General features: G+C 43.0%; 2 protein-coding genes across 5 annotated transcripts in view; both read right to left on the minus strand.

Annotated features, from left to right (window-relative positions):
* Positions 1 to 625: 625 nt before the first annotated feature.
* BAG2 (BAG cochaperone 2) lies at positions 626 to 10,126 on the minus strand. The gene is made up of 3 exons (XM_065834812.2): positions 9,839 to 10,126; positions 3,517 to 3,626; positions 626 to 2,536 (listed from the first exon to the last, which is right to left on the minus strand). The coding sequence occupies exons 1-3, from the start codon at positions 9,988 to 9,990 to the stop codon at positions 2,136 to 2,138; spliced, it is 663 nt and encodes a 220-aa protein (XP_065690884.1). The 5' UTR covers positions 9,991 to 10,126; the 3' UTR covers positions 626 to 2,135.
* A 5,786-nt stretch (positions 10,127 to 15,912) lies between these two features.
* LOC136100564 (E3 SUMO-protein ligase ZNF451) overlaps positions 15,913 to 25,587 on the minus strand; it is a 38,540-nt gene continuing 28,865 nt past the window's right edge. For all 4 annotated transcript variants that reach the window (XM_065835793.2, XM_065835791.2, XM_071806937.1 and 1 more), the window contains 2 exons: positions 18,869 to 18,943; positions 15,913 to 17,082 (listed from right to left, as the gene is read on the minus strand). In XM_065835793.2, the coding sequence (XP_065691865.2) occupies positions 17,030 to 17,082; positions 18,869 to 18,943 (128 nt within the window). In that variant the 3' untranslated portion in view covers positions 15,913 to 17,029. The remainder of the gene's footprint in view (positions 17,083 to 18,868; positions 18,944 to 25,587) is intronic.

The raw sequence follows: 25,587 nt of genomic DNA on the forward strand, positions 1-25,587 counted from the left end.
GGCAAAGAACCGGGCTCCAAGGCCGGGGGGGTTGGGACCCCCAGAGGAGCAACTGTGGGCACCCCAATTTTTGCACCACACTGATCAGATACAAAATGCAGATTCTGTTCTGCTTTTTCGGGTCATTTTATTTTTCATGATTGGTCTGGCTAATACAGTGACAAGGTTTAAGGCAATGTTTGTAGGCATTGCAAGTGGCATTAAAATATTACTAATATATCAAAGATGCCTGATACATTTCCTGAAAAGAAACAGGTAACAAGTCACTGTTGGTTTGGGGTTTTTTTATTATTTTTTAATTAGTGAAATGCCTCACAGCATCTGGGTCTGCCTCTTTACCCAGGTGCCTCAGGAATCTGGGCAGTAATAAACTCCTGCTTCTTCGTGCAGGCAATTTTTCACACAGAAAAACAATGCCCTTGCCTCACACCCCGATAAGGATTAATTAGCCATGTTCTGGCAAGAAAAAAAAAAGTCTAGAAATGTGAGAAAAGTCACATTTTTATAGTCACCTTTTTTTAGGTCAGGGAAGTGCTTAACTACATTTGAGTGAAGACCTTGAAGATACCGAACCCTTGATGCCACTTAAGTGTTTTTTCATGGTCACGTATGTTTAAGATACGCAGCTGTGTCTTACACACATGACTGTGTGAAAGAAAGTATTGCTGTTTTTAACATTAGATTGTTCAAACCTATGGGCTCTTTAATGGATGTGGCCTGTCAGAGTGCAACCGTCAAGCGTAGGAGAGGGTAGTGGTGGCTGTGCTGGACGCCTGCGGGTCAGATGACACAGGGTCTAGGAAAGTGGAAGGAAAACAGAGAATTTTAAAAATAAACCAGTAACTTAGATCAAAATAAGTCAAATCTACACTATTAACTCATCTGTAGATAGATACACATGTTGTAATCACTTCATTTTTTGTCACTGAGAACAAAAACACTTGTACAATTGTTATAAAAAATAAAAATACGTTTAGCTATTGGTACAACAAAGAGGATCTAAAAAAAGAAAACAAAAAACCCAAACATTCTTGGCCTGGCTAACCTTATAGTGGCCTTAGAAACATACATGTATTGAAGGAATATTCTACGCATTAGTAAGTTATGTTCAGCTTAACTATTTCACAGCATGATTTCCGGGTGCATCCCAAAATCTGCAATGTTTGACCGACAGCTGGGGAAGAGTGGCAATGAAAAGCAGAAACTATCAGAGGTGGAAGGAAAAAAAACAAAACACCTTCCCCAAAGAGTAAATCATCTTAAATTTTAAAACCATAGTATTGCCCTATACAAGAAACACACACAGTATCTGCTAGTCGAGAATTCAACCATTTTGCTCTGAGTTGCATATAATGCAAAACCAATTTGCAGTAGAGTAGCTGAAAAATACCATTCCGCTTGATCTTTAGAAAAAAAAAAACCCACACCACAGCAACCTCAAAATACTGGTAGATGGTGAGAGGCAGGATGGGTCACTGGGCAGATGTGGAATGGTGCTGGACCTCATTTCTGTCCTCAGTTGTGACCATAGGACAGACATGTCCCTTTTCACTTCTGTAGTTACAGTCTGGAGGTATCTGCCTGTCTCCTGAAAGGATTGTGATCTACTGAGGAAAAGTGCCAATTTATTCAAATTATAAAAGGAAATGAGTAGGACAGTGTGTTGTTTATGAAAATACCATATACAGTTTATTATTGTTTTTGGTTTATTGCTGTAATTTGTCTTTTTTTCCCCAAAAGCCTGGTTTACACACTATGTATACAGCAGAGAAAAGCTGAAATCTCACTATATGACAAAACAAATTTAGTTTAAAAAAAAACAAAAACAGGAGAATGGAGGAAAGGCTGGATTTTGATGGTTTCTGACAGTTCAGCAGAAGCACAATCACAATTTGCAACAGAGCAGTATTGACTCTAGAGGAGAACTCCTGATAGCATTCTTTATTGCCAAAAGAAAATGCCAATGCTACCAAACCCCATTAAATGCTCGCACCTCGCAATCAAAGAGACTTCGGCGCGTGTGCATGCGTATATACACGTGTGCATGTACAGAGATCTTTTTTCCTTAGCTTCTGTGTGCTTTTTATGGAGAATTGCTCATCCTGTGATTTGCCAGAAAGAGCCACGAGGATAGTTTAATCCTGTTTGCTGTTGCAAGACTGTCGAACAGATGATTTCTGGTGCTCCAACAATGTGATTGACTTTTCAGAATTCTCTAAGTTTCTGAGCAGAGTCTCTAGACGCCTTTTGATTTTCTTCTGATCCTCAATGGCACAACCGATTACCACAGACTGAAATTTCTGATCGATGGGTCCTGCTGGCACGTCAGATGTGCACGCACCGTAAAGCGACATTAAGCGGATTTTGGCGTCTTCCAGATCATCTAGAAGTTTATTGACAATTTCATCGATCATCTTTGTGGCATGCTGTAAGGATTCCTGCTGCTGGGCGTTTCGGATTGTTTCTACAGAAACCTCCACAGTGAGGGTTCGGCCCATCAGGCGATTAGCAGTCAAATTAAGTTCTTCTCTCTCACCTAAATCAGAAAGCATTCTAGGTTACAGGCAAATACTTTCCCGTGCAAATAACGTCATCAAGACAATCAAACTGCTCCAGCTTTGCAATAAACAAGGTTGTTTCTTTAAGGAAGTGACAATCAACAAGACTTCCAGCGGTCAGAAATGAATTTTTCACATTTGCCCAAGTCCAACCGATTTCACACCAATTTGCGGCTTCTGATGTGAAATGAGGCGTTAAGCTCTACTAAAATTGTAAGTAATGCTTTTCCGCTGCTGCCACAGTGCTTACTGTGTCACATTAAAGCAAAGCAGACGTTATCAGGAAACTCTACTCATTAACAGAGCAGGCACATGAAAGACCCTCTGCGCCACTCTGAGGGAAGGATTTAGACAGTACTCCAAAAGACCGTAAAGAGAAAACAGATTTCTGACTACCAGGTGCAATGAGGAGCCATGAAAAATCTGGTTTTCTATTTTCTGAAAACAGTTTTTTCCCCTAAAATATGGGCACAACACATTTGACATGTAGGCTCTTGAAGAGCCAATAAACTAGCAATTTGAAGCACCCAATATAAAACACAGAGATTTAGGGAATATATTTAAAGCCATGTATCACACAATCATGACAATGATCTTAATTTGTAGCACTCATGCCTCTCCAGTAGTCAAAGCCATTAAAATGCTGGTTTTTCAACTATATCTAATCACCATTATGATCAACTCCTTGCCCTCAGCCAAGCTATATTAATCCTGACTTTGCAAATAAATCTGGGCTTTCACATACACAATACCTGGTAGAACATCCAGCAAAATGGTACATGAGTTTTTGTAGTCAGGAAAAAGGAGATCCCATGGTAAGGGGTGGCCCCTCAGGACCCTTGGCCAGTTCCAGTGTCCCCCCTCTCACCAGCAGCGGGCACCCAAATGGAGCTGCTGCCCAAGGCTTGGGCTGCTCTGCCCGCGGGTCAGCTGGGGGTTCAGCCAAGCAGCTGCTCACCTTCGCTGATGTGCCTCATGTCCTGGCTGTTCTGTATGTTGTGGATCATTTCGAGCAGAGTTTCCTTCTCTTGTTCCATGGCAGACGCTGCGTCACGGAAAGCCTCTACCCTGAACATGGTTGAACCAAACAAAATGTCTGAAATAGCTGTTCACCTTTATAGCTGCCCAGAACTGTTTTGTTTTTTTTTTTTTAATTCCAGCTTAAGAAGTACAGTCAGTTCTTAATTACCCATGAGCCAGACTGATTTCGTTACATTCTCCCATATCTTAGCTTCGCTTTTCAAGACTCAATATAATTTTAAAACAAACAAATGGGGGGAAAAACCCCAAACCAACAATAATTTGATCAGACAAATATTTTGTTTTAGTGACAGTGCTTTTCTATCCTACTCTGTAGTTAACCTGGATATCCAGAGCCTGACAGTCCTACAGCCCTGTGGCACAAGTCCTATAGCTAACTGGCAATTCCTGCCAACAGCTTCACTAGAAGAGAACCTGAGCAGGTGCCCATCAGGAACTTGGGGGTGAAGGTGGCAGCCACATGGATGCAGGTGGCACAGGGCCTGGCTCCCCGCCCAGGCCAGCAGTGCATTACCACCACCTACAAAGCAAAAAACGCTCTGGAAAACTCACACACCACCTTGCAGCCGAACGACTCCTGTCATGAGGGAGAAGAATGGTCAGGAGGGGCAAAGCTCACATGCTTTTATTGACGTGACAAAGGCTTCCCCCTCAGCGGCCTGCCTTGGTCTCGGGGAGAAGACACTGGATCACCTGCCCTCCCAGTCACTGGTGTTTTCCGCGGAGCGACGCTTTCTCTGATTCACACGGTGGGGAAGCTTCCGTGGGAGCAGCTCCCATTTCTGGGCTTGCAGAGAAGCACAAAACCCGTTTTCTCCCGAAACAGGACCCCTACTGCTGTCCTGCTCACTCTGCTGAAGCTCACACATGAGGGGCAGGGGCGAGGGGAAGGCCCATCCGAAGCTGCTCTCCCTGGTGACTATTTGGTCTCGGTAAGCTCTGCGCTTGCGCACCCACAGTCTGCCCTCCTTCTCGTGCCATAGGGGACAGGCCCACCAGGCCACGGGTGATGTGAAAATGCCACACTAGAAATGTGAGTCCCGTTCCTTAATTCACACCTTACTCCCCGCCATAGTTTTACGGAGAGGGCTTTTGCATTCAGTGGAGTCATCTGGAAAATCACATCTGGGACCTGTCTACTTTGGAGAGTGGGGACAAGAGGGACACATCCCCCTCCCCAGGCTTTGCCCTGGAGGCTGAAGCGTAGGGGTTCGCAGAGGGTTTGCCAAGCTGCAACTGGCTGCAAGAACTGTGCCAAAAAAGTCAGCTCTGCATTCCCACACACCACAGGAAACAGAGTATCGGGTGAACCTGGAGGCTTTCAGCACACAGCTCAGGAGGTCGAGCTGGTGTGAGCAGCACATGGATCCATCTATCCCAAAATTCATATTAAATCTGGCTGGAAAAGGGGAAATAAACCAAAACATTGTTAAGTCTCTTAGATGCTCTGTGCTCTTCAACATTACTGGCCGCTGCCCTGAGACGGTGGTGGCTCATCATTGCTGCTTCTATAGACAAGAGCTTGTCTGATGAGACAGGTGTGGAGCTGCTGCTCCTTCCTCAAGGGCTCGCTGAGGGCAGGAAACTTGGGAGAAACAGCAGGAAAAGAAAAGAGGGCAAAAAAAGGCAGAACGGGGGCATTTGAGGATATAAATACTCAGACTTCACATGCAGCCTGCTCACGAAATGGTTGTTTCACAAAATATTTAGCCTAATTTAGCCAGTGAAAGCGCAAGCTTCAGGCCTTGCCTTTAATGTTCATTTCAAGAAGGAGTGGGAAAAGTTAATGCAATGCAAATTCGTGCCAAGAGCAAACACTTTTAATTATTATTTTGGGCTGGTTAGTAAGAGTAACAAGGCAGGTGTAGTCATCTCATACTTCAGATGTCTGCACTTTATAATTCAGGAAGTCTAGCAATATTTTCATAAATGCCCTGCCATGCCCTTTTAAAAACACAGTATTTTCACAATTTAAAAATATGCATTATGGTCACTGGAGAGCTTAAAATTAAAATTCAGAAGTGTAGAATTTCAATTTTAATAGTGTTTTAAAATCAGATTCAGTATATCATTGTACTGACTTAAAAACTAAAGGTCTGGCTTCGGTGGATGGATCAATCCGTGATTTCCACGGGCTCTGCTGAGTCCTGTGAAGAATGGGGAAAAACTGCATTGCAGAGATGCATCCTGAACTGGTGCAATTCAAAAGACGATGCCTAAGCCATCACTGCTTCCAAAAGCACTATTGATATATGAGGTAGGACCCAAAAGCCAAATTATCAGAATTAATGATTGTATGCAGCAAGAAAAAACATCGTAATTTACCAGCCAGAGCTTTGACTGACATTATTTTACAGAAAGTCATATAACCGAATCTGGAAAACTATTTTATTTTCAAAAATTGCTTCTCGGGGATTATTTTAACCACTTTTTCAACTGTAATACAGAGTGCCACACAACTAAAATCCACTGGGATTTTAATTTTAGCATGTTTGCTTCCATAAACGGTTGTGAAAATGAGCGCCTACCCCAGCGCCAGGTAACGGTAGGTGCAGGAGGTGCATCACCTCCTGCCACTGGGGTGAGGGCAGAGGGAAGAGCACATCAGGACTCACCCAGCTCCCTGTTGTCCCTTCAAAAAATGTCCATCTTGACCAATTATGAGCAGCGTGACGGGACTAAATAACCCCAAAAAAATAAAACTCCTTGGAGAGACATGTGGAGGGCAGGGTGGAGGTACCATGTGATAACACAACAGATGGGCAGCAAAGGCAGCAGCCCAGCAGCTGTGGAGTTACATGCACCAACAGAGGATGAGGAGAAATGGCCAGAGAAAGGTAAGACAAGGAGTGGAGGGAGCAGCTGCTGTCACTGCTGGGGACCTGGATCGAATGGAGACCAAAACAACCGGACAGGGTCACTTCAGAACAGTGCTCTAGGGGGTGGGGTGGAATAAAAAAAAAACCAAACCAAATCCAAGGAAATCACTCACACCAGGCTCATGAAAATAGTCAGTGCTCCAGAGAAGGTGTTGGGGGCCTTTATCAAGCTGAGACACTTCCCACTGCCTCAGCCCACCTGGCCACCTCAGCGGGTGCCCAGGCCTGGGGTGGGTCCCAGCAGCTCCTGTGGCCCCCAGGTCGCTGGCCAGGAGAGACCCCGGCCCCGCAGGGATGGCAGCCCTTCCCTCCTTACTCACTGCAGGAGTGTCAGGTCCGCACCTCGCAGTCAGCTCTCATCGCTTCTCTCCTAAAATGTGCTTTGACTGCAGAGGTTTGTGTCAATCTTTACTTCCCTGGTGTAGGTGACAAAAAAAAGGATTGGAGGAGATAAACCTCTAGCAGAGGCAACTGCCATGGAAAAGAGTGGAGATACAGCCCAAGTCTCAAAAAAACAACCAACCAAAGAAGAAAAGGCAAAAAGAACATAAAATACTCATTAATGCCCAATTATCCATTATCTTGACACAGCAGTACAGTCTTTTTCTAACAGATGAAAACATCCAATCATATTTTTATTTGAAGTGTATTTGTTGCTTTGAACATCAACTACATATTCCATCCATTACCTACGACTAAAAAAAACCACATTCCTTATTTCTGATTTTCCCCGGTCTAAGAGTGACCAGCCGCACAGAGCCTTTCCTTCCTACATACCATTGGCATGAGCAGAGCGTTCCCCACGAAACAGGTGGACCAGCCTGAGCTTTTGTTTCCAGACGAGAAACTCGATAGCTGCTTTCTTATGACAGCTGCAATAACTCTGTCCTTTAAACTACTGACTCACAGCTCACTGGTAAAGCTTGTGCACTGGAGGTGTGGACACGTTTTCAAAGGAAATAAGAAATATCTGAAGATGGTGTGGCTTTATTCCTGAGATGGAGCTGAGCACACTGGATGAAGACAAAATAGGGGTTTCACCTCAGTATCCTCAGCTGCCTAAACTGAGTTTGCGTTCTCAAGTGAGCAGTCCCATGAACGTACAAATGGAACCATGGGGGAATAGGGTTGTTCTGAAGGAGAGCAGGAGGAAAAGTACAAAAAATAAAAATAAAAAAAAAAAAAAAAAAAACAAAAAACAAAAACACAACAAAAAACAAGAGTATGACTTATCTCATATATCATTAGGACTGCGTGTTCACTTAACTGCCAGAACACAGTGACTCATAAACAGAGACTCTGGTCCTGCTTCCAGCTGCTCCTGAGATGTCTTGGCATTGACCAGCAGCCAGGGCAGCATGAAGGTCTGAGCCCTTACAGGGGACAGAATGCCACCTGCCCCCCTTGTTACCCTTGCCTGGGGGCTCGCTCCCCACACTCAAATTAACCCCCCTTTCCCACTCACTGTCCTGACAGAAGAAACTCCCTCCACAAACACCCAGCAGGGAGGTACAGAACCACCCCCAAAGCTGCTCGTGAAAGGGAAGGGAGGAAAGGGGAGGCTGTGCAAACCAGAGTGTCTCCAATGGGATGAGGGCTGCCCTCACGAAGTTCAGCCAACCTGAAGCAACTTGAGAACTGGGGGGGTTTCCAGGGGTGTAATTAAAGGCTGTAGTTCACTTTGACAAATTTTCGCTTATATTCACAAGCAACATCTCAAGGGTCTATAGCTGAACTAAACCAGCTGGAGAAGGAAGAAGTGTGGAAAAACTCCCATCATTCAAATAACTTTGAAACAAGGCATGTTGATTCGTTGTGCATGGAAAAAAAAATAAGATTTGAGTGACTTTAATCCAAGTAGTTTGACTCTCTTTTCATAATTGTTCCACATTAAGAACTATGCCTGTTTGAAAGACCCAGAGCAAACTGGGAAGTTTAATTTGGGGTTTAATTTCTGGTTAACCAAACCGTCTGCTTTGTTTCAGAGTTACTCAGTAAATTTAAAACACATTTTTGCATATTCTGCTACTCATTTTATTATTACATATTCATGTGCTAGCAGCAAGACTTGTTTGCAGACAGTGATTTTGTTTAGTCAAATTTGGAGAAGCCTGCGAAGGACTTCAACGAGATCCAATTGAGCTAAGTGAAAGGCTAATATAATAGCACGTAAAGTCCACTCCTGAATAATGCAAAGTAGTGTACATAGAAAGGGGAAAATGCAACTCCTGCATCCCACAGAACTCTTTTAATTACAGTAAAGTCCTAGAAACATTCTGGGTGGTTCTGTGAAAGCAGCTGATCAATATGCAGCTGTAATGAAGGAAAGGGTGTGTTGAAACCAAACCAGCAAGAGGTGAATCAGTGGAACACCCGCGGCACACTGTGCATCCATCCACCTCAGAGAGGACTCTGTGTAATTAGGCAGAGCTGAGAGGACGAGGAGGATGATTAAAGGCAAGGAATTGTCTGTCATGTGGCCCAACTGGGAAAAAAAAATCAAATGGGATTTTTTTGGGGAGCGTCAAGTAGCAGGAGGAGACAGGACACGTCTTGGTCCAACAATAAAATATGTGTCATATTCACAATTACTCCAGAAAAACACACTTAAGCTGCAGAATGCAATGCTATTCACATTATAGTTATGTGATTTTTCAGAGAGAAAGTGAACATAAACATAGGTGACAAGAACATCCATAGCTAGACCAGTAAGTGCAAAGGGAGGTTTGGGAGACACAAAATCTCATACACCAGCATTCAGCAGGGCACTTAAAGGCTTGCAAAAGCCTCCGAGGCCCGAACGACACCACGTTCTACCCTTGGTTTTCTTGCATCTTCTTATAAACACCTGCCTGGCTGCCGCGGGACGGTGACAGCAGTGCGACAGTGACAGCCATGGGACCGTGACAGCCGTGGGACGGGACCGCGGGGCTGCAGGGCAGGGTGATGGACACATCCACCGCAGGGCTTGGGCACATCCTGTCACACTGTCACTGCCAGCAACCCCTGTGCCCCTTCTGCTAAAGACTCCCCAAACCGCAAGGGCTAACAAACCCAGAAAAGTCTTCTGCACCTCTTTTGAGAAACATTTTCATACATTCACATACATATTCTTAGGGCCACGTATTTTCCAGCCCACGCTATTTCACCTTAGAATAGCAGCTGCCACTTTGAGCGTTCCCCCCCACCGCTCCCGACGATCCCTTTCCCTTCGTCACCTCAGGAGGCCTCACCCCGGCGCAAGCCCCTTCCCGCCGCTGTGAGGAGCACCGGGCTGCGGGCGAGGTGGCTCCCCCGGCCCGGCCAAGGCCGCGTCCCCCTCCCCTCCGCCCGGCCGTGCCCGGCCGCAGCGGGGCCCACCTGAGCTCCAGCTGGTCCAGGTTCTCGAGCAGGCGGCTGGAGCGGTCCGCCATGGAGGTGGAGCGGTAGAAGCGGCCTCGGAGCTGCCCGCCGGACTGCTGCTGCTGCTGCGCCCCCTCGCTGGCCTTGGCGCTGATCTTGGCCTGGGCCATAGCCCCCGCCCGCTGCCGCCGGCGGATCCTCGCTGCGGCCGCTCCCTCCCCGCGTCCCGCAGGCGGCGGCGGCGGCCGAATGCCGGCACCTCGCTCATGGCCAAAGAAGGAGCCCGCCCCGCCGCCTGCCCCCACGGCCACCCCGCCTCCGCGCCGGGACGCGGCCCCGCGGGCGACGCGTCACGCAGTCCGGGCAGCCCGGCCCCGCCGGCCACCGCCCCCGAGCGGCTCAGCCGCGTCAGCAGGACAGAGCAGCGGCCGTGGCGGGCTGAATTCATCAGCTACCCGGGGGTAGGGGCCACACGAGGGGATTAAAGCCACTCCGTGTCACCCTCCGCCCCGGCGGTGCCCGACGGCGGGGCCCGGCCGCACGCCCCCGGCTCCGCGCAGCGCCGCTGCTGCTCCCCGAGACCCCCCCAGCTGCCCCGGCCCCTGCGTGACAAAAGTAGCGAAACCTGGACCAGCCAGAAGCAAGATGAGCGGAAGCTAAGGAGGACAACGAAGCTTTCAATCTCTATGGTTAATCTGAGATGGCAGCCGTTAATACGAGGATTTGCCCTTCAAAACCGTTCTGTAGGGTTTGTTCATTGGTTTGCTTTTTTGTTAAATAAAGGAAGAAACCCCCCCTTACCCAACTGTTGTTTTTATATAGTGCTATCAAAAAAGTTAGCTACAAAGCTGAAACACCTGAAAATGCAATAAATTGTAAGAGGATAACAAAATGCTTTAAAAATCCAGAAGCCTGTTTGAGAGAAAAGCTGGAGAAAGCTAAATGAGAGATGGTCCTTATTGTAAGTAGAACATCGTTCCACAAACCAGGATACCTGAGATACTGCCACTGCTGGCACATCTTTCCAATGCCCACTCTAAGAGGCCCCTGACCACCCACAGAAGAGAAACAGTTCTGCCAACTTCATTGTCCAAGATAATACAAAAAGGCTTATGAGAAATAATATTGTTCAATGTTCTCTTCCTATGTCAAAAGAAAAAAACATAACTATTTCCTGGCAGCTAATGTAGTGGATCTACATCTAATAATGACTTGTTCTGAGATGCATCTAACTTGACTGTACAAAGCAGCACCTTCACTCTCGCCAGCGCCCACTGTACCAACTTAAACAACTGACAGAGAAATCTCTTGTGCTTCAGGTTCCTGCTGAGAGCATTGGTTCCAGTAATTCAAGTCACACATAAGCTCTACGTGCCACTGCTATGAGTATTTAAAAAGGAATTTGCTTATCCCAAAAGTCCAGGTTTGGGCAAATACCGCTTGGCGCTAACAGACCAATTTTTGGCACTCAGCTAAGGGGGATTTTATTGCACAGGGATACTGTTTTGTATGCCTATCCCGCTATGATTCAAAATACCCATTTTCTCAGGCTTGTCCATTCAGAATGATATAATGTCCTAAGTGCTCTCATTAAATTAATTGCCTGTATTTTCATTTTACATAGTTGGATAAGTAAGGCTCGTTGCCTGTGAGATCATGGAAACAAGTCTATTTGAACAATTGTTCCATCCATCTCTCTACAGTCTTTGTAAGGATAATTAAAAACCACTTCCCACCACAAATATCTGCAAACAGAAACCATTTGTAGCCATGACATGCAGTTTGCAGCCATTTGTGCCTGGGATCCTTCTGTTCTTCCCATGCCAACTTATCACATATCAATTAGGTTGGCTTTAAAAAGAAGAAATCAAACTAGCTGAATGGTTTTGAACATTTCTTTTTCCTTGCACAGGGTTTTAATTCACACAGGTAGCAGCTGCAATGAGACAGAGGCACGGAACGACTGTAGCTGTTGTGTCCAAACATATCACGTGACTTACCCTTTTTGACAAAAAAAAAAAAAAAAAAGGCATTTTGCCCTGGAAGTGAGAACAGCAAACACTATGAAACAAAAATACAGGTTAAAAGCAAAAATGGTCTTCTAGGACAAGCCTTGACATTGCTCCCTATGGAAACCAGGATATTTTCCCATTTGGAAACTTTGAAGGAGCATGAACACTGCTTTTCCTGCTCTCTAGAGGTGTCCATTGCTCCCTTTACCCTCTTTACTGCTCAGGTACATAAAGGTGCAGTTGTCACCAGTTTTACAAAATAACAGACAGCTGGAAAGACAGGAGTCCATCTCAAGAGAAAGGGAAGTGACTCACAGCTCAATTGGGACAAGAAGCTTGGGGTTTCAGAAGGTGAGAATTAGGTCCTTCAGGGCCACAAAGCAAAGGGAGGAGGAAGGGCCCTCATGTCTGAAACAGATAGTTCATCCTCCTCATTGCGCTCTGTGGTGAATATGGGTGATGGCCGAGTGAGGGATGCTGCCCAGCGTGTCCCCCTCTCCTCCTCTTCTCCACAGTGGTGTTCACAGGGACTGCACAGCCCTGCTCTGGCTGTGGGCACCACAGAGAAGCGCATGAGGAGAGGGTGGGTGTGTATCTCATGGTTTCTGCACTCCTGCCTCAGCAGTGAAGCCACAGGCTTTCATTTTAAACTACAGCACTGTAAAAAGCGCGTGCCACTTGCAAAACAGAGCAACAGCCAGGGTCTAATTCACATGCACGTGGTCCCTGGAAATAACAGAAAGAGCAACTTCCCCAGGCTCTGGATGTCTGATGTAGCTGTAGAAGTCCCAGAGCCAAGATGATCTATACCAGAAGCACTACAAATTGTCATATTGCTAAACAGCACCTTAGTTCCAGCTTGCTGTATTCCAAACCCCGAAACACACCTTGTCACATACCCTAACGCTTATACATGAGCCATCATGGAATAGGATCAAAGAGAAAGTCCACACCCAAAAAATGCCATGCCGGATTATTTCCCTCCTTTCAACTACCGGAAATCCATCCAAAGAAGGTGTTCTGGAAACACAGTCGTTCCCATACATCACAGAAGGATGCAACCATGGCTTGGGCCAGCCAGCCACAACCAGCTTGCAGTCTCCCTGGCAGCATGACAAGAGCAGTAAAGATGGGTCACCAAGGCAAGTTTCAATCAAGTTTTCAATCCAAATACATACCTGCTTTCACAGTAGGCTGCCCCCTCACTCAGCACCGGCTGAACCTGTGCTACGGTGTCTCTGCTACTGTTGTTACCAATAATTACAGCTAGCCCTGGGTTTGCCTGGACAAGTCTCTTTACTGTGTAGGCAAGCCCTGAGGACCCAAGCCTGTCAGGAGTCTGAAGTCCTCTATTGCAGCAGCAATCTGAAAGCTGGTATGACCATTTCGGGGCACGCAGCAGTTCGTTCTCACGGAGAGGAAAACTGCCTGGTAAATGAGGCAGTGAATTCTGTACAGCTGCAGATGCTCAGCCGATTGTCAAAGGAGGTCTGAGCAAAAAAACAAATGGAAGGACTCCTAAAAATTAAGATACTATAGTCAGGGAAAGTGAACTTGCACAGATCTACAAAGGGAACTTCACATTGAATTTCCAAGCACGCAGAGCTTTGCCATCTGAGTAAACACTTATCATGTGCTTACCACTTTTAAGTTTTCTAACGTGTTTACATCCACTTTTATAACAACTCAGGTCATATTATTTGACCTGGACTGTTAACACTGAGCTCTAAACCACCCAAATACAGAATTCCTACAGGAAACCTAAGGAGGTTTAGAAGCCAAGAAATATGCAGATGCAGACTTTATTTTAAAGCTACTCAGCTGGAAAGAATTGCCAGAAAGTATTTTTGTGTTATTGTCAGCCAATTTCTCCAAATCAACTCTGAAACAATTCATCATCCATCTCCCTCACCTCCTTCCAATTTACAGCAGTCACTGTAAACATTGCTAGGACAGGACACAGAGATGATAGAACGCTTTCCTTTTAAGAAAGAAGATGGTGTAACTTCATACCTCTATAAACTTCACCATATTTGGTAAAGATTCAGTAAAGGTTTGCATTCTGTGATTGCTATACGGACAGTAGTGGTCATTTCTGTATACCTTGAAGAGCTAAGGAAATGAACTCACCACCCAAAACCATATACAAATCAAGTAACTTACAGCAAGCCAATCTCAATTAAAAAAAAAAAAAAAAGTTTTTTACAGTATTAAACTACAGAAGCAATCAGGCAGGCATGGGATTTTAGTGCTCCAGTGACTTTCCAAATAGTCGCACTGACTTATTTGCCATCTCCTCTCTGAATATAACCAAAAGGGGGAGTTTGTTTGATATGGAGGAATATGGCACACAGAGCACCAGAGATAAGAGCCTTGCACCAATCTCAACTTGCCATGATTTCAGTTTTGTAAAACTTATGCATGCACCATATGGAAATGAAAGCATTAACAAACAGCTGCTGGCAGCCAGGTGGAGATTAGACTTTTTCCTCATTAAAGATAAATCCAAAAAAGCACCACAGGATTGCTTTAGACTAATGGTCAACTCCAACATCACCACAAAAGCAAAGTCTCTTAAAAAGGACAGGACAAATCACTTCTAGAACAAACATGAAGGATGCCAGGCAAGCTTCTTTTAACAGGCGAGTTGTGCTTGTAAACACAGACAAATGTCTCAGCATATGCAGGGCAAACCTCCAAAATTCCAGCCAGTTAAACAAGACTCCCCAGCCAGAAACACCAAAATCTGAAACACAGCCATTTACAAGACACCTTTTCCAGCTGAAGAACAAGGTGCAATACCATGAGATGCTGGTAACAAGTCAGTACACGCAGTGTTTTAACAATCCAATTTTCTTTGTTTTCTGGAAACAAAAGTATCACAAGCCTGTGATGGCAGAAAACTGCAAAGAAAAATTTCAGAGTTAAGAGAACCTCAAACAGACGAAAGAAATGAGGACAAATGTCAGGACGCCAATAATTCTGGGGACTAATTTTAACATGAAAAGAATAGAGACTAGAACTCTTGCTGTTCTTTAAAAGCCATAGCAGCAGTGGTTAGGATTTGCTACTTATTTTGGTAAGCAGATGAGGATGCTAATACAATGTCTTTAGTAACTGGGGCTCAAGGTATAGAGAATGTGTGTGCACATGTGGCTTTTTTTTTTTTTTAAATGCATCTGATTAAATCATGGCCCACCAGGTACAAGCAAACTTTACATTTGTGATAGAATTGAAATATTATGAGGAATAAAGCACATGATCAAAACCTAACAAAGCGGACCCTGAAGACGACCATCTACACAGGTTTTAAACACTTGTTGAGCCAAGCAAAAAAACTTTCTCAAGTTGAATGGAGTTTGCAACTTTATGATCTACACTGAGAAAAAAAAAAAAAAAACAAACCAAACCCAAACAAAAACCACAAAACCAAACAAACCTGCCCAAAAGCTTCTATAACTTGGACTGAAATGTTTTTGAGGACGAACATTGTTTTCTGTCTCATTCCACCCTTATTAGAAGAATCTGGCATGAAAAATTCAGGAACTGATTTAACTGGAGTCAACAGCTAAAGGCAACTCAATCTTCCAGAACAGGCTTCCTCAGCAGCAGCACAGACTGCACACCCAGATTTGAACAGGACTGTGATTAATCTGAATTTGCAGTGAGAAAACAAGCAGCAGACACAAGACAAAAACATTAAGAGGTCCGGCTCACTCTAACACCTGGGTGTCAGAATCAAATACATTAGAAGCATTCCAACTATTTTCTAGCATTTGAACAGTTTTCTTCATGTTGTATGATCACTAATGAGCACTGAGATAACTCACTAGATTCTTCAGTAATTCTGTTTGCTTCAGAGATGGCAATTAGATCAGAATCATGACTGGAAATAAACCAGTGCCAGTTTTCCAGCTTTTCTAACCATGATGACGCACAGCTGTAGTTATTCTGACTCTCTGGAATTGAGAGTGAGAAAAATCTAGCCTTCCCCTTGTCTTACTCTCCACAAAAAGTATTTGTTTGCATAACAAATATTTACAATTACAACAGTTATAAGCAAACTCACAGGCTAATAAATAACAATAAAATATCAAGCTGGCATTTTATTACATTGAGATTTGTTACTTACTGACAGCAGTATATACTGAAGTATAATAGGCTGGTAAAGCTGGACAGCTTGCATAGCTATTTTTAAATAAAGGAACTGAGAGAGGTGGCAGAGATAGCAATTTTAAACACAGAAATTGTTCATCTTAAAATAAGAACAGTACAAAAATAATTAACACATTTACATTAATTTATCCAAGCTTACCTCTTCATGAACACTAGGAAGCAAAGACAACAGTATGTAGGAATAATACAGCTTAATTTTTCTCACATCTGTTCAAAACAGGAACTAGAAAGTTTTAGCTTCTGTTCCCTTAAAAACTTGTTCCAGCCTCAGATCAGGGTGAGGAATCCAACCCATCAAACTTTAAGCCATCAAACCCAACACTCTACCATGCTACTGTTGAAAAAACATCTGCATTTATAAAAATAAAGCTAACAAACTAACTGTACAGCCTGTGGTTCTGATTCTGACATTTGTGACAAACAAGACATCGACAAAATTACATTCTCTGAGGCGAGACTGGCCACAGGCAAGTTGGGCCATAAGTTCAATTTATAAACCTGGGATCTAAGCTTTTCTTTATAACAAGATTAGGTAGGCAAATCTGAGATAATTGGAGTTTATTACTTTTATCTGTTGCAAAGACCACATGAAAAAGTAAATAAAGGCAAAGACATTTTGTGACAAAAAAATAAAATACAAGAACAAAAGACAAAAAACAAAAAAACCCCACAAACAAACCCAAACAACAAATGCAAACTCCAAAATACCTAGTAAGACCAGCCTACTAATTAGGCAACAATTTATACAGCTAGACTGGAGAGACTTAGTCATCACCCACTAGAAACAGAATATACAAAGACTTAAAAATTTATTTTTATCATATACAACATATTGCAGAGGATATCCATAAACTGTTTGTCAGCATGAGAGAGGACAGGACATCAGGTTATTAATCTAACAATTCAAGATACAGAGGTGTTTTTGAAGTGGTATTCCTGAACCTTTGTAAATAGATGAACAAGCTTCTATTTTTGTGAGCAGCTCTGATGACACGGTGTTAGCGTACTGAAGCATCTCCATTTACATTTCCTCAAGGCTTCTCTTGATAGCTTCTTGCAATTCTGCATCTTGCTCTGTATAAATACAAAACCCCTATTATAATCTCAAACTATAGTTGATAACTAGTCATAAACACAACTATGTTCATATTACTACATAAAGCAACAATTTACTTCTGTGGGCCACGTCAGTAGACTGCAAAAAAAGGTAGAGTAACAGCATGAAAGTATTTTCCCTCCTTCCATCTTATGCTGTCTTTTCAACATTTCAGTAATATAGGAACAACCCCTACAACCCTCCACCATATTACCTAGGGGCAGCCCAATGATTAGTTTAGAAGTATAACGCAACTGCATAAGAATACCATGATTAGAACTGATATGTATGCACTAAGAGAAACAACGTATTAAAACAAAGAATACAGACGCACAAAACAGGCAGAGAGGTTTCAGTATTTTCATTCCAGTTCCTTATCAGTAGATATTCCTGTATCTACATTCTGACTTGGCACCACTGTTGTCACTCTTACCAGGAAGGCCAGACAGAAGTAGAGAAGTCACATCAACAGGAAGATCAGTCTAGATCAGGGCTGCAACATTTTTGATGGCGGGGAAGAAGACTCTGCTGCACTCATCTGACTTGTTAACAACCTTTCTTAAACACCTTTTGTAGTATCCAAAAAGAAACTCTGATTCCGCATTACATATAGGTTGTTTTGGGCACTGTTTGGCGTTAGTGAATTAAATACCGTAAGTTAGATAAGGCTTATATGTACAGTAAATATTAATACCAAGGATGTCGTTGGAAAAAATAAAGTGGTTTTCCTAAAAATTGCCATTCTTGAATTATTCATCTTCTGCTTTAGGAGGACACGAGGACACAAGGACACCCTATATATATGAGCTCCCTGCAACTACTGAAGGAGCTTTTTCTACCTCGTACACTCGCTTTTTGCTTTCTCCTCATCCAGCAGTTGCTAGTGCTTTTTCCTTTGTACCCCTTTCTGCGGCATCAGGATTCGGATCTCTTGTATGCACCAAATGCCACTGCTGCCCCTGATGGCAATGCCCAGTGCCAGGGGGAGCCAAGCACAGCACACTTTCAGTACTGCAGGTTAATATGTTTGGCATGGAATAACAATATTTAGTAACAGTTGTTAAATTTATAACTGAATAAATTCTAGGAATGTAAGATTCAGTTACCAGTTTTATCACTGACCTTGTACATATAATTTCTTTTTTTTTTTTTTTAGTTTGTTTGATTTCTATCAGGTGGAAGGGCAGAGTCCAGCCTTTAAACAATAAAATAATTTCAAAGCACACTGTAGTCTGTCACAAAACGTTAGTGACTACATTGTATGAACACCACCACTAAGTACAACAGCAAGAGGATGAAAACAACTTCAAATAAGGTAAGATATGATGTGAGCAGATAGCTGTACTGCTGATTCAAACTTGCACATAAATATACAGCTCTTTTAGAAGACCAGAGTGCTTTGCTAAGAGAGAATACCTGATTTTGAACTTTCTGTTCAGAAGTTCAGTTATTTAATCAGTATTCTATTCTGAGTCCACACAGACATATTAAACCAGTACAAAGTGAGCTCAGTCAAGTCTTTAATTGCATAATACCCTGTTGCTGCACTAATGACACTGATTTTGTGTCTACTGACATGCTTCTTAAGTTAGGAAATTATTTTTTATTTGTAACTGACAGTGTTCTTAACTACTAAGATTGTCAACCATATTTTAGGGAGTATTCCTAAGAGGTCACTTGCCATAAAACTGATTTTAAGTTTAGCTTCTGTATCTTCCATAATTAACAGCACTCCTGAACAGAGAAAAGTGAAAATTAACAGACCTTCCTGCTTCTTTGCTTCTTCTAAGCTCCTCTTCATTGTGAGTTTGATATCTTCATCCTCTTCGCTATCTGAACCTTAAACGCACAAATGAAACAGAAATTACACGTTGCTTCTAATAAAAAAAGTTAACAGTCCCCTCTTGCACTCTCTTACTGTAACAACATTGTAGGCTGGATTTGAATACACACACTTGTTATGATCTGAAAATCAAGATAAAAATACATTATATTGGTAGTTTAAGACAGCAGCTGAAAAATAACTCTACCTCTCGAGTTATCTTCTTCCCTTTCTCCCCAAAATCTAGATGCAGATTGTTTCAATTATTTTAAAGCAGTAACAGGAAATAACAGGTGCAAAAGCTACTGTCTACTGCATTTGCTTTTTTGCAATACTCAGTTATTACAAAAAGACATTACACACTTTCTGCAAAATATTTCAAAGATTTAATTATGGGAAGAAGTGCTATAGCATCTTTGCCTACACGTGATCGTAGCTGTACTTTGTTGCCTGAATACTCCCTGTGACCACTTGAGTGCTGTAACTCAACTGAGCAGCGCAATTCGGCACATGATGTTCAGCTCTCACAGAGCACAGTTGATGCACTTCGTTTAATCTGCTAACCCATCACAGCCAAGCCCAGCCAAAACTCCTCCACCTTCACCTTCTAAATAATGCTCTTCGTGAAGCTGGTTTCCAGCTCCAGAATAACAGCTCTGTTTTGGAGTGTCTAGCAGAGACTGGTGTACCTACAGGGTTTTTTTTTGTTTTTAATTTGTTTTAAACAAAGTCTCAGTAAACTACAGGTTAAAAAATAAGTCAATAAGTCACATGATGTATTCGTTCTCCTGCTATAGGCTATTGCTATTTTGGGAGATGGCCTCTGTAATGAGGTCTTATAGTATTCACAATCAATTAGGTCACCTACAGTCACATCAACAGAAACACTTCCCTGAAAGTCACCACATTTATTAGTACTCCAAAGTATTTCTGATTACATTTACCGGCAACGAACATTCCAATATGGATGTCTAATTTACTGACTGTGTGACTTCTGGCATTTTGAATGATCCAAGTTAGTACTTCAACGTGACAGGCACACTTCCTGAAATTTATTTTCAAATCTCTGACACATATCTCATTTGCTGGCTTTCCCAGTTCCAGGAATATAAACTCCAACAGCTGGTATCAAACAGAGATCAGGAGCCCACAAAGATGCCAGAAATAGCTGGATATACGCTGTAGTTAGAACAGTCTTTCTCCAGACACTTGGCAGACTGACTGTGAATCCTTTTTGGAGCTGCCTACTATCTCTGGGCAGAAGAGATGCTATTTTTTACATTATCTTCCAAAGCAAAGAAAGCAAAAGATAGAAAAATCCACACAACCCATAAAAATATCACTACAGTCACTTATGAAAGGAAGGCAAAAGTGCAAAGAAAAGGCTTTGCACAAGTGGCTTCTGCCTTACTAACATCCTTTTAAATCTTCCAGCCCAGAAGACATGTCAGACTGCTCTAAAAAGTTTTGTACCTGTTAGAGGTGTAACAGTTGAAGCAAACACTCCATAACTCATTTCTTGGCATAAGTATAATAGAAGAATTGAGTTCTTGTGAGCAGCAAGGCACAGCACGAGAGAGTCACTGGTTTGCTACCATTTCAAATAAAAGTGCATTAAGAGCACTTTTCTGAAGGCTGGAGGGATGGGCACACGACTGAAGACACTGGCAAAGAGCCAAGGCAGTGTCCCTCTGTCATCATCTTGCATGGACGGTTAAACAGCAGAGGACAGGAGTAGTCTGAAATCCAGGAGTTTCTTTCAGATATGATCTAAAGCCGCCAGCTTTCCTAGAACTGGTTAGCATTGATTACAGAAGCAGCTACGACAGCAACCTTCTGACATGCTATCAGAGGATAGCACTGTCCTGCTTACTCCTGGCTTCCCCCACCCATGCAACAGCCTGACCTGACACTCATTTCTCAGAATACAGCGGATCAGCAGCTAAGTTGACTTTACTGTCAATTAGGACGGTTATGAATGTTAAAACAGGACTGGTAGGCAGAATTACTATTTTAGTTCATTAAGAAAGCTTAGGATTCATCGTATTTATGAATGCGGGCCTCATCTTGTCAAAATATTTTGCTAGTCACACCACCTTAATTACACCACTGTAATAACATGGGGTACCCATTCATATTGGAACAGATGCACACGCAAAACAATTTAAACTTTTTTTTTTTTTTTTTTGCAAACAAGCTGCCTGCCCCATGATTTATCGCTGCACCTCATATGTAATAACTAAATACTACTGACAGTTGTAACATCATAGTGAACAGGTTTGCTTAAAACATAGTTTAAGACAAGACCATTCCAGTGCCAGGAAGTATGAAATTTGAAAACCATTAGTACTGATGATCTTCTGTTAGTTTGAGGGGGGGGGGAAATCAGCAGAGTGTCAGATGTGGTTATGAAGCATGTTAAAAGTCTTATGAGCTACATTCTGCCTTCACTGGTCATTATTTTCAAGACTTCTCTCCCTTCTACCTAACTCTAGTAATGCACATTCAGCTTCCCATGAAGGCCATTACTGGGTCCTCCCAAATGTTTAAGTTGGTGAAAGTTAACCTATTAGGAGGCTAACAAAGAGCCGAATCTTATTGAGGAGCTTTGCACGCAAAGGCTTATCAGTATCTCAAATTCTAGTAAGACTTTCCTTACCCAAAACTAAAAACATGGTTATGCTTGTGCTCAGTGGTCTCATTCTCACATTCCCCAACTCTACACACAAAATCTAGAGGCACAAAAGCACTAGTGATGAGAATTTTAAGATATTGTGATATGGCTCTATGGCAATCAGGAGTAAGACTGTAAGAGTCAGAAGAAAAGCCATCTTTCCCAGGCAGAAATGCTCCAACAAATAAGTGGGTGTGGGACAGGAATTCAACTTCCTTTACGGGCTAAACAGCACAAACTATTAGTGTGGAACTCATAAACCAAAGAGAAGGAAAGCCCAACTGATTGAACAGATGCATTTTCAAGTCAGAAGACACCAGGCTGCTGTTCCACATGGGGACAGGTCACAGTCCTCAATCTGATGTTCCTTGTAGCATGCCTGTACTCTGTGAGTGAACTGCGCTCTCAAGGAGATCCTGGATTCCAGTTAACAATCTGCTCTATACAAATATCACAGAATTACTGATGTTGGAAAGGACCTCTGGAGGTCATCTTGTCCAGCTCCCCTGCTCCAGCAGGATCACCTAGAACTGAATGCCCAGGACTATGTCCAGACAGCTTTTGAATATTACTGGGGAACTCAGAACTTGATAGAGGAAAAGCATCACCTCCCTCAAACTGCTGTTAACAGTTCTCCTAATGCAGCCTAGGGTACAGTTGGCTACCTTAGCCATTAGAGTACATTGCTGGCTTGTGGTCAACTTGGTGTCCACCAGGATCCCCAGGTCCTTTTCTGCAAAGCTGTTTTGCAGTTGGTTGACCCCTGGTCAGCATATATCGGTGCCTGGAGTTGTTCCTCCCCAGGTGCAGGACTTCACACTTCTCTTTGAACTTAATGAGATTCTAGTCAGCCCATTTCTCCTCTGTCAAGGTTCCTCTGGATGGCAGCACAACCCTCTGGTCTATCAGCTGCCACTCCCAGCTTTGTGTCATCAGCAAACCTGCAGAGGGTACACCCTGCCCCGCCATAGAGGTCATTAATGAAGATTTTAAACTGGACCTGACCCAGTACTGACCCCTTGGGCTACACAGCTGGTTACTGGCCTCCAGCTGGACTTCATGCCACTTACAACCATGTTCCAGGTTTGGCCATTCAGCCAGTTTTCAATCCACCTCACAGTTTGCTCATCCAGCCCACACTTCATCAGCATATACTCTTGGTAGTGCTGGTATCTTCGCATGATGAAGAGTAAACGAGCATGTTTAGTTTGGAGAAATCAGGCACGTCCTGTCTCTCTTGTTAAAATACTTAGCACATTCTGTAGCTCCCAGCTCCTTTGGGGTCAGAGGAAAAGCAACTGCCCAGTTTCTCAGCCAAGAGATCTTAAGATACGGCCTCTTCTCTAGTACATTTTGTTAAATAAACAACAGCAAAGAAATTATGACCATACCTATTCTCTCAAATAAATCCTATTGCTCACTATTGTCCTTATGTAGTGCCAAATTCCTGCTGAAAGAACAAAAAAAAAAAAAACAGCAAAGCAAGTTCTGGATGAATATAGAGCTCAGAGACCAGAAAGATTAACCCCATAGATGGGAGGCATTATAGTGATTTATCAACATTTCATGAGTCTCTTACAAAAACCTATTCTGGGAAAAGACTGGTAAACTTTCACAGAATGCAAGCGCCACCCACTGTCCTGACATCAAAGCACCACAGCTTGAATTTGGACTAGCTGCTCACATGGTTCAGCATTACCCCCTTATATCTGATCCTCTTCTCTTGCAACCTCCCTAATTACCACCATCCCCTTAATAATTTCCATGAAGTTCACCAGTTCATCTGTCTCACCAGAGACTCAATTTCCCTTTCCCAGCCTTAGTCCCCCCAACTTGCTGCACAACTTCTTAACACACCTCCTGACCACTTCACACATTGTGCAGTCTCACACCCTGGCTCCACTTCTCTCTCCTACAATGCTCATGCTCTTTGTCTTTTCAGTAACTCCCAATCTCATCTGCCTCTTTCCCATCCCACTGTATGGTAACATTAATATCACACTTAAGTCACTGTTTCTCCAACCACTGACCCTTTTCCTTTTACAGTTGATGGCTGAAGTGCTACCCCTTACCTTAATAATACCACTGAAGTTACCCCATTCAGGACCCTAGCAACTACGTAGCCAAAAACTTAAGATCAGTACCCTATCTTTACGTTCATTAGCAATCACATTCAGTATGTGTGATCATGCTGCCTTTAAAGTACTGTTCCTTCCAGGATCCTTTCCTTTATTCCTTCTTTAATATGTCTCTGGAGGATCCTCCCCACATACTCCTCTCTAATACTTATTGCTCTAATCTCTGCTGGGGGTTCACAAATGCACAAGACCTCTTTTCCTTCCTGCAAACTAATGCATTGCTCTATGTATCTCTCACTACAGATGCTCATTTGTCTGTTCATTCAAGTGTAGCATGACTAAAAATAAAGCTCTCAATCCCCCATCATCTTCCAAATGCATTTTTTGGAAACTGCAGCAAATACCATGATGATCACTAGAATTTTCATTTAACCTTCATGTTAGAAACCCTTCTAAAATTCACAACCAGATTAAACTAAACCTCAAGGATTTTTTTTTATGGACTGAGTGATGAGGTCTTCCCAGTTCATCCACTCGGCTACAATTCTCGTTCACACTCGTTATTGTAGGTCTTAATACATTGCTTTCTCCCTAGGGCATATATGTATATTCAGAGATGCACAAGAGATGCCACTGACATACCAAAGCCAATAATAACTTCCTGTTGTAGCTAAACACAAAGCTACAACTTAAGGATGACTTTCTTATCACTCCCTACTGCAACAGGCTGTGGCCACTGTGATAACCATGTAAATACAGAAATAGGTTCTCAGTAGAGTAACTATCATTTACTCATGGTGCATCACACTGCAGATGCTCATGTCCATCACATTTGGCCTTTGGATGGCAGGGTCTGGAGGCTGTGACCCACCTTCTGTCGTCTGTGGTCTGTGTTAACTGAAGGTTTGGAAAAAGCAGAGACCTGGGTCAGATGCGGTATTCATATTGGACCTCAATACCCATGGCAACTTGACTACTGACAAGGCAAGCAATTCTTCTCAATGTCTTCTGCAAATTAATTCTTAACTCCTCCTGAATTCTTTTGTTGGCTGTATATAAACCAAAAGCTTTTTGGGAAAGCGAGAGCTAGGAAGCTTAGCAGCATTCATCAAAATGAACCAAAATCCTGCTCTTTCAAATATAAATGCTCATAGAAGCTGCATCCAATAGTATTTAAAGACTTCAGGCAATAGTAGCAGACTGAAGATGCAGGCTGACAACTTTACTTGGGCACAGTGGAAATGAACCGAATAGGTCAGTGACCATTGATTTTGACAGAATCATAAGACAATTATTTAAAGTAAATATTCCAACAATCTTGGTCCTCTTATTGTTAAAAAAAGTCTGGTTTACCTAAGAGCTCAGTCAATAAAGGATCTCATTTGAATATGACTGTGATAAATACAGTTAAGCCACAGCTATCAACCCCCAAAAAATCACTTTTGTCAGCCAAGAAGTTGTGGCCTTCTTGTCAGTGTCAGGATGGGTCTGATGACCCCTAACATACCATCAGCTTTTCCCTCAACACTGTCCAGCACTCATTAAAAGTATAAGCTGTAGCAGTACTGTCATGACTAGGTATCTAGTGTCAAGACAGACAAGGGAACAATGGTTTTCCGCATGCTACCAACTTTTCTTTGCAAAGGGGACAGGACAGGGAGACACTGGAAACTCTTCTACCCTTCTTAAACCGCTTGACTAGCATGCATGAATTACACCTTCAGTATAAAAAAAAAAAAAAAATGAACACCCAAACTCCTCTGTGTTTATGAACCCAGGTTTAGCAGCAGCAAATAAGAGTAAACGCCTTGCCTCCTCTTGTCATACTTCAAAGGAAATTAATGCATCCAGTACAGCCAATGGTTTCCTAACGTCACATAGAGTTGATATCCTATTGCAACATATGCAT

The sequence above is a fragment of the Patagioenas fasciata genome, chromosome 3 (assembly GCF_037038585.1).
Source record: "Patagioenas fasciata isolate bPatFas1 chromosome 3, bPatFas1.hap1, whole genome shotgun sequence".
Lineage (NCBI taxonomy): Eukaryota > Metazoa > Chordata > Aves > Columbiformes > Columbidae > Patagioenas > Patagioenas fasciata.